This window comes from Apis dorsata, unplaced genomic scaffold, assembly GCF_000469605.1.
Source record: "Apis dorsata unplaced genomic scaffold, Apis dorsata 1.3 scaffold_968, whole genome shotgun sequence".
Taxonomy (NCBI): Eukaryota; Metazoa; Arthropoda; class Insecta; order Hymenoptera; family Apidae; genus Apis; species Apis dorsata.
In genome coordinates, this window is record NW_006264075.1 from 119,918 (window position 1) to 130,615 (window position 10,698).

General features: G+C 27.3%; 1 protein-coding gene across 6 annotated transcripts in view; it reads right to left on the reverse strand.

Annotated features, from left to right (window-relative positions):
• Positions 1-10,698, reverse strand: part of LOC102674460 (neuronal acetylcholine receptor subunit alpha-7) — a 362,879-nt gene that overhangs the window by 94,312 nt on the left and 257,869 nt on the right. For 3 of the 6 annotated variants that reach the window (XM_006623887.2, XM_006623889.2, XM_031514302.1), the window contains exon 10: positions 220-306. The exons of the other annotated variants lie outside the window; for them this stretch is intronic. In XM_006623887.2, coding sequence (XP_006623950.1) covers positions 220-306 — 87 coding nt within the window. The remainder of the gene's footprint in view (positions 1-219; positions 307-10,698) is intronic. 6 annotated transcript variants of the gene reach the window in all.

A 10,698-nucleotide genomic window follows, 5' to 3' on the forward strand; every position in this document is an offset into this window, starting at 1 on the left:
CTTCGATCTGAACGACTTTCGAGCTTCTTACCCCGCTCCACACGACTTTTTCTCTACACAGCTTCCTGGACAGGAACGTTCGAGAGACGACAGGCACAAATGCGTGATGTACATATTTACATATGGAGAGAGAGAAAAAGAAAGAGGACAAGAACACTGGAACACAGCACACTGCTTAGCTTAATTTTCTTTGATTTATAATATATATATCGTAGGTACCTATTAGAGGGACAGCGTCCGAGGTGGTCGGCATGCTTTCTGCAACGAGGTTCAGGAATACTGTCAGCGACAGTAGAATGGTCACTCCTGCGATAGATGGAGAAAAAAAAAACAAGAGAAACAACAAGATGAATCGATCTTTTTTCTTTTTTTTTAGACTTTATTTGTATAAAGTTGATCGTCTCTCGGATCGAATCTTTGATGGATGGTGTACCATCTGTACCTGGGTAATATTTCTTACGAGAAACGTGTTTTAAGGGAGTTTTCCTCTGTGAGAAAATTATGCTGCACGAGTTAAATGGATATGGAAAAGATCAAAATTTGGTTGATATTATTTGATTATATATACAAAAGGTATTATATATTATATATGTAAAGGGAGAATAAGAGAATTTAATTTTAGAAATTTATCTTGAGAATTCCTGGTCAGCAAATTTCTAAGATTTTATTGGATCAATATTCAAATACTTGATTAATAACTTGAGATGACTACGTCATTTATAATTGAATATTAAAGGATTCCTGATCTTTGAGGATATTTCTTTAAAAGATGTTTTGTAAAAATGAATATGTTATATTTTCTGTAATTCTTCTAACAACATTGAGTTTTCTGTTACGATCTCAAGCAAAAGAATATCGAGATCACTTCAGAAATCATCAATCAAATCTTAAAAAGTCACATATCACAATAAATAATAATAAATATAATAAAGATTCTTTTACATTTAATTTTCATTTAATAATAAAGATTCTTTTACAAAAATCGAAAAAAATTTAATTAAAACATAAAATCTTTCAATTTGAGGAACTCTATCTTAGTCCTAGGATGAGAATTCTAATTTGAAAATCAATGTAAGGTATCTGTTAAATTTTGGCCAAGGGATTTGGCCAAACCAGGTCAAGCAATGAACACGTTTCGCGATAAGATCACGTCTGTTAGAAATTCCTGGATGATATTGTCGTTAGGCTATGGGTTCCAGGATAGTGCGAGCTTCCAGGATAGAAACGTTCCGATTTTTCAAAAATATTTCACCGTACGAACACTGCTCGAGATTCGTATTGGTGCGACGGTTCGACGAACACTCGTCGAGCTTGCCAAATGCAAGTGAATTCCACTTGTTTTTCGAATCGAATCCTTGATTTTCGACGATAGCGAGTTTTGGGTTGAGCCGATCGCTTTGGATCGATTTAGAAAAGTACATGGTTTTGCTTCTTCCCTTCTTTTCCCTTCCCTTTTCCCTTCTTATTGTTTTGGGATTGAAATCGTTGGAAGTGGATTTTATGAGTTTTCTATCTTAAATGAAATCGTCGATATTTGTGCAGAATCGAGATTTTGAAAAGAATTTAATTAATCTTTGCGATAGTTTGTTTTAGTCAATTTAAAAAAGTTGCATTGATGAATATTTTTTAAATTAATAATTCTTATTACACATTAACAATTTATATATATATATATCTTCAAGATAGATCAATATGTCGAATCGAAGAATTAACTGATAATATTTCGTGAATAGAATTATGTACAACTATGTGATAAATAAAATAAATTACGATATAATTTGATTGAAAATTTGAAACACGTTCGAAAAATTAAGAGGCACACGTGCCGAGATATATTTTAGCCAACAATATTTTCATCCAAACTTTATATATCCAATTATCTAAATTGATGCACTAAATCATCAGAAACTCCACACGTTATTTAGATCAAAATTTGCAAATATTTGTTTAGAAGTTTCGCGATGGAACGTCTCACCGCGAGTTATGTTAATTTACGCGTATCGGTAATCTAAATGTTTAAAATAGTCATTAGACGGCTTTATATCAAAGTCGTATAATTTCAACAGGGTAATCGAATTTTACTGTTTACGCGATATCTAAATTTGAGATTGCTTGAAACGAATTATTTTGACGAAACCTTTAATTTTCCAGTTACACGCGTTTCTGAGTTTCGTGTGAATAAAATATGCATAAAGATCAAACGAAAATTATTTTGTTGATTCAAAACTGTCTTAATCAAAACTTAAGAATTAGCAATTGAATATTATTAATGTGATGTAATTATGATTATGCGATATTTTATTATTTGTATTATTATTTGTATAATATTAAATTCCAACAAAAATTAGAATATAGTACTACGTTCATATCAAAACTTATATCAAGAAAGAAATTTTAAAATGAGAGCATTTAAGTATTTCAAGCAATCTATATTCGTGAATATTAAATTTATCGTGTATGATATATCTGTCTAATGTATTAAAAAAAAAAGAAAAAACAACAGAAAGTAAACTCAACTAAAATAAACACGATTTTTCTGTACCTTATACAATAAAATTCGTATTTTTACGAGTTTAATATTTGCTTCCGACTTTGTAATATTACAATGTGTGCAAAGGGAAGCTGCACGCAATATTCTTTTTCTTATTTTCAAAATTCAATTCGTAAATTTATCATTCTTGAATTGGTGAATTACATTCAATTTTTTTCAGAATAAAAACAGTTTCTCAAAGTATATCCTAGAAATTCTACTGTGTGCCAGTAACAAACGTTGGGTCTGAGACTTTCGTAAAGTATTGTGTGTAACGGGGTCGTAAAATCGGTCAGGCTTCAAAGTTCACACGAGAGCCTGACCAAGTAAATTTACCGAAACCGGAGAAGACAGAGATACGAAACCTCAATCAGGGACGTGTGTGAAGTGTATCTTAGCTTTGATTTCATCTTTTATCGTGGAAATAAGAATTTGATGAGAATGTTTATAGCGATAGAATGATTCTGGAATGGATTTCATATTAGAGGAATTCATAGAATTGATTAAATTAAATTTGAAAGAGATATGATTAATTTATAACTACATATATTTTTTGAAGATTTTTTTGTATTTGGAAAGTATATTTTGTATAAAAGAATTATATTATTATGCAGTTTCAATTTATCCTATCCTTCTATCAAGAAGAAAAATCATTTGTTTTCTGATTATATTAATTGTAAAGTAATTTTGTAATTATTATAATATTATTATTATATTGTTAGAATGATAACTATAATGGTATCATATTAATATATTGAAGAATTTTTTATAATATTTTTAAAATGTACAAGTGACAAGATATTAATAAATTTTCTTTAATATAATAATAATTTTAATCATAACAGAAATGAAATTTTATAAATAATTTTTTTTAAAGTGAATGATCTAATTATTCATGTATAATATTTCATATTAAATTTTTAAATTTTAAAAGAGAAAAGATTTATTTTAATATTAATTCATTAATATTATTAGTTAGTAAAATATATTAAAGTTTTTTTCAATTTTGGTATTTTAATATGATTCCAATTGAAATGTTTTATAACTGAATTCAATATAAATATATAAACAGATATTATATTATCCCGTGCTTTGAAATAATATTATCTGGTACATAATACAATATCTGATTTCAAAATTTGCGAGTTCTTGATTTTATTAAAAAAGCAAACATTTTAAATTATCCAACACATATCGCGTTTAATTATTCTAAAATTATTTTCTTCTTCTTTTTTTCAACTAATTTTAGTCTCTAAATAATAAAAAACCATACTGGTATTCTCGTATTTCAATTATCTCTCTTTAATTGGTTCGCACAGAATTTATTTTCTTCTATTCCATTTCCCGTTTTATCGAAAGCAAATTTACCGTCATCGAATTTTATTTTTCCACGACTCGTGCCTTCAATGAATGATAAACGAGCTGATCGAAGGAACAACCGACAAAGGAACGTGACACGAATGGAACCCCTTTCAATCGCCGTCACTGATGGATTAAAGAACGTTTTAGATGTAGTTTGATATATATTAGTGAAGAATTCTGTCAATACTTGTTCTAATTGGCTCTATAATTTACTATTGCATCGTTCAAATAATTATTTTCTGACTGTACAATAATAACATATTAATATTTTTTGTTTCATAAATTTGATGATCATGAAAAATGCAAAGCAGGATAATTATATAATTGTAGAAATAATCTTTACATTTTTTTTCATTAATTTAAACAATTTCCTGATTATTATTATAATAAGATTTTAACTTTATAATTGCTATGTTTCTAATATCATCAAACGCTTCTTTTCTTTATTTTTATTTGTATAACCTATTTAAAAAAATTCTTTCAATTATTATTTTCTAGAAACCTATTCATACGTGTCAATAAGAATCTCTTGAATGTTATAATTCATTAAATATATTTCATAGTAATACATTAAGAATTTTCAATTGCTTTTATTATATTATATTATTCATCCCCTGTAACACATGTAATAATTATCATTATATCACTGATCATAATAATAAGATTCAAAGAACAATGAAAAATAAAAGATACATAATCTTTTTTCAAAAAGTACTAAAAATTATAAAGAATTTCCATTTCCAAATCCTAAAGAAAAATCACGAACTCTTTTTCTCTCGTCATTCTACTTAACCCATTCTACTTAAGAAATTACGTTAAAAGGATATCGTTTTTTATTGAAACAACTCGCTTAAGATGTCATCACCATTTATGTTAATACACCTCTTCGTTCACTGATCACACGGTGGTTAAATTGGCGTGTGACGAGCAAGATATATCGCATCGAAGGGCGCATATTTGTAATTTCCGTAGCGAGCTGACCATAATCCCACGCGTGAACGAGTATTCCGCTCTGCGTAACTTGTACCCAAGCTGCGAGCACAGAGTCAGCCGAGTCGTTAATAACTTTATGCGGTTAACGTGTCTGGAATTGCATTATTAAGCGATAACCGCCATCGTTTACAGGGGAATATCGATAATTCGCGTTCATTGGGACGTTCCTCGTTAATTCGGGTTCGTGTCGTGAAAGAAAGAGCGAAGACACCATCCCAGGTCTCTGTCGATGATGGATCAAATAAAAAAGTTCGTTAAAGACTTCGTTTTCGATGTATCACGTCCAAGGTGGTCAGAAGATAAAGGTAGCTTAATAATGAAAGTTTGGGAGACAGATAATTGAACTTTTGTGGTGATAAAATATATGTGTCGTATATGATTTTTTTTATGAAAATGGTAAACAATATATATATTTTAGACAATTTGAAAAATTGTCACGATATTTTCGTGATCGAAAGCAAAATGACTGGCTTATATAGAATGCAGGAGGCCATCATCGTAAGATTCATCATCAGAGAATTCACGTGGAGGATAAACATTGCTTGGATAAGTTGCTTGTCCACGTTCAACAAATATAGTGGCTATCGTGCAAGCACAGAGGACTACATAAATTTCCATAATTTCCATAATTGAGAACTTAGAAGACGAATTATCATATATAAGATTACGATATTTTGAAGGGATGTATGGTTTACATTGTCCAGTCGCTTCGAATTCGATGATTTCAATGCACACATTTTCATAGAATTATACTTATTTGAAAAAAAAAAATAGAAAATTTGTTTGTTAGCTTGCAAGCATTTGTTTTTTAAAATAGATAATATAAATTATGAATTATAAGATCTTATATAATCTTCTAAAAAAATTTTAACAATTTTATAACTTTAATAGAAATATATATGAAGAATAATATGATATATAATGAAAATTTTTGTGTGTGTGATTATAATTTCGTGATTAAAAGTTATATAATTATTAGAGGATTGTAGAGAATATAATTTACATACTTAATATTCATATATTAAATATTTGCAACAAATAAATATAATACTATATGATTTTATTATTTTCATTTCTTTTTTGCTAATTAATAACTAGAAATAAATAGAATAAAACAACTCAGCACCGAAACTGCTTTTTGTAACACGACTTAATAGAAGGCTTCAATTCTCCTGATTGCAATTCGTTTCGAGAATTTGGATCACGCGTCTTTCCTTGAGAATTTCGATTCGTTTCCAGTCAGACACGATCCGGATAAGAGTTCAGGATCACGTTTCAACAAGATTCGAGAGCCGGAAACCGCGGTAAGATGCATCGGCTGCAAGTGGCAAACCGCCAATAACATCGAAACTTGTTGGTCAGGATGGGATCAGGGAAAACGGACAATTAGTTCCTTGTGATTAGTTTCGAGTGTCCATTTGACGGTTTCGCGGTTACGTAACACGCGTGTTGATGCGTGATCGATTAATGTGCAAAACCGAATTAGAAAGGTTTCACCTACGATGTGGGATTGGATAATAATTTGGATAATAATTTTGGGATCAAAGTTATGGATAATCAAGCAATACGAATAACAACCATAACTTCTTATAAATATAATTCTATAAATATAATTCTTATAAATATAAATATAATAAATATAATATTCAGATAATGGAAATTCGATACTGGGTAAACAAAAGTCAATGAAGATTACGATATTAAATAAGATATTAATAGATTACAGATTTTTAAATGAATAAAACGTATACAAATATTCGATTAATATATAACACAAAATATATAATAAATTATATCTCAATTGGTTGTCGAGATATAAGGATTTAAAGGATCATAGCGTTGCGAAAATTATGAATGGATCCGCGACATAGTGACCTACTTATTTTTCCTGGAAATGCTTACTATGCATTTCTAGGAATCGCGTCTGCCGCTTGTCTGGTGTTTGGAATAGGTCAGCGAGACGAGGCGCGAGCGAGAGATCCGAGTAAACGATAAGGATGGAGATACTAAATTGTGAAAAATTATCTTTTTCTTTACACGATGATATCTCGGAAACCGGAAGTCGTTTCGAGACAAATGAAGAAGCATTTTAAAGAACAAACTTCTATGCTTCCAATGATCGTTCATTCGTTGACCGGAAGTTATTATCTTTCGAGTTATAGCGGTTTAAAATTTTGCTAATTTTAATAGATTTAATTGACTTTAAGGTAAATGTTTGAAAAGTATTCTTTTCTTTACACGATGATATCTCGGAAACCGGAAGTCGTATCGAGACAAATGAAAAAGCATTTTAAAGAACAAGATTCCACGCTTCTAATGATCACTAATTCGTTAACCGGAAGTTATTATTTTCGGAGTTATAGCGGTTCAAGTTTTTACTAATTTTAATAAGATTTAATCAGGTTTGAGGCAAATGATTAAAAATTTCAGAATTGAGTTACATTCTATTGATATTTTATCTCGTTAAAGGCTGTGTTATTGCTTTGTTGCTATTTCAAAACATTAGTGAAGTGATAATTTACATAACAATTAACGAATAAACGATTCGATAAATAAGTAGCAGCGCAGCTGGTGCGTTTAAATGATGTTTTATCGCAGATATGAGTCTCATAAATCTTCTGCATTGAATGTACCAGATTTTATGATAGCGATATTTCTATTAGAAGTGGATACTATAGAGAACAATTCTCTGATTATTCAGAGAGGATTATCAATGGAAACGAGTAACATTCAGAAAAATTTATCGCAATCTTTTCACAATTTATTTTGTAAATTTATAATTAACAATATAATTAACAGAAATTTATTCCTTTTATATTTAAATATTCCGTTACTCTACATATAATATATTTTTATTAATATTTATTAAATATTCCCTTTTTATTTCTAAAATAATTTTAAATAATATAGAATTAAATAATATTAAATTTCTCTTAAATATATAATTACTACGTTAGCTTTTGATTAATATCTGTTACAAAAGTTTTTAATATCTGCAATATTCTTAAAGTTTATCCAAATTTTTATAAACAAATTTTTAAAACTTTCTACAATAATTATAATGATATACATTGAAGAAAAAATTCATATTATTTTTATGAAAATATTTATGGACAAAATATTCAAATCTAGCAAAATCTTAGGCAATATATTACTCTTTCTCATCAGAGGAAAAAATGTGAATTCGTTGTTTTTACGGTACGACATTAATCTTTCGATTAATTCCGATGCAGAAAGAATGCATTTGCAAAGAAGATTTACATCTGGGGATCAAATACACGGATTTGTCAGGAGAAACGTTCGCCGTATTCTTGGTTGGCCGGTTTATTGCCCACAAATGTTCACTTTGCCGATAAATCACTTTGTTGCACGGATCATTTACGGAATTGCTCCAAGATCGCTAGTTACACCTGTGTAGAAATCGGTGACACGAATTGTGCGAAATATGGTGCGAACTCCGATATACTCTCTTTACGTGCGCATTTCCGGTTATTTTATGTTGATAATAAAATGTACTTTGATGAGAGATTCAAGAATAATGTAAATTAAAATATGAGGAGGATCTTTAGTAAGAGAGAAGTAGATGTACTTGTAATAATTTTAGAAAAAATAAATGGTAAAAATTATAAAATTGTTGCTTCTTTGATTTAATATTTAAAAAGAAAGAAAATGCAGGAAAAAAATAAGGATACAATATGAATAAAATATGGTACATAATTATTTATAATCAAAAGAGAACAAGAATTTTGATTTAAAATGTTTTAATAAAACTTACAATTTAATAAATAATAAATATTTTTGTAAAATATAATATGATCAATTTTATTTTTGATATTTGATTTTTTTTTTATTTTATTGTATATATGACTAATTATTTTTATTTAAACAAATACTACTATTTTTTTTATTTAAAAAATATACTTCCTTTCAAATTGCACATTGTACGATAAATTTCTTTTTTATGAATTTATTTTTCCTAATTTTTTTTTCCTAATGAACTATAAGTTTAAACAATTATTCATATCATAATTAGAATATAAATGATAATAATGAATATAAAATGAAACTTATATTAAAACTTATGTTTCTATAATGTTTATCAATCTTATTGTTTATCAACCTTGAAATTTTAATTTTTGCCATTATAATTGATGTGATTAATTGGTGTAATTATTAAACAGAAAGTAAAGAATGTGATTATTAGACAAAGTATCATAAGATTCTCAAAAGAATATGTAAACGATAAAACATAAATCACATTACTGAAAAGACCTGGTTGTGTTATAATACATATTGTATAAGACTGGAAGATTGTTGCTAATTTCAAAGTTCTTCAAAGTTTCCTCTTTTGACTAAAGTATAGTCTTATCTTGATTTACCAAATATGCTGTAGTTGAAGTGTGAATAAATCATAAATGGAAATTTTATTGTATACCAGAATAGATTAAGATGAAAATTGAAAAATAAATATATAATTTAAAAAATATATACAAAATAATAAAATGGAATTTTAGATTAAATATAAAATTGATCTTGTTATAAATTGTGATAAAGTTAATTATAATATTATTTAAAATTTTCAATTTTGTTTAATTTTTTCATTTTAAAATTCATTATTCTTTTATTGTTAAAATATTTCTAGACCTATTAATCTTCCTAATTTTTTTTTTCTTCAATAAATGTAAATTATCCTCACTACTTTTTTTTTTTATTTGATATTATTTTCAAGATAAATAAAAGTATTATATATTATATTCATATCGCTTAGTGATATTGTTTCTGATATTTTTTCAAATCATATTGAAACATACACATTATTGGAGAGAATTGTTTCTCTACTTTCTATTTTCTTCTAGAATATTAATCTTCGATATTATTGGAAAATGACATCTTTCATCGAAAGCCCAGATATGGCATTAAGGTGAATAGAAAATTCTTTAATAAGAATTTATTTCATTTCATGTCTCAACCAATATTTTGAAAATGAATCAGATGAAACCTGCAGCACCATTTCTTTTGATCTATAAGCTCATTTAATTTTTTTCGCTTAAAATAACATGAAAAGCTACGTTTTCTAGTTCCTTGGATTTGAAAGAAATATAAATAGCTAATGAAATAGCTCAATAGAAAACGTTTATGATATGCACGAATTATTAGTTTTTTCACTCTTTTTGATAAATCACTACAAGATATTAAAGAGATTTTACGATATCACATTTTTTAGTGATTTTTATTCAATGAATTACATTAAAAATATTATATAAAGATCAAATTATAATCTAGTTAAATATATAATCATGAAAACTTAAGAATTTCTTAAAGATCGAATTAGTATAAAAATATTTTTTACATAATATTTTTATATAGACTTTGCTAACAAAATTTTGATTAATCATTAATTTTCTTGCAAATATTTTAATATTAATATTTTTTTTTACTTCTTACTCTAATAAAAAATATTTTATTTACACGAAGAAATATTTATTTATATTTGCTTTAAAAGTCAAAAGAGTTATGTTAAAAAATAATATAAAAATCTTACAACATACTACATTTAGAGAGACCCATTAAAGAGAACCAAATATATCCGTTATTTATAAATTTGTCAAAAAAAAAAAAAAATCCTTAAAACAAAGTTACATGATTCAGGTCACCTATCCATCATACGTTACATTTTTTAAAATTGAAGTTAAAATTAATGGATTTGCCTAAGAAGCTTAGCAGTTTTTTTTACCAGCTGCATTGATCGATTTATACAAAAAATATATTTTCATTTCGAAATCTCATCAAAGAATTATCTTGAAAAAAAAAAA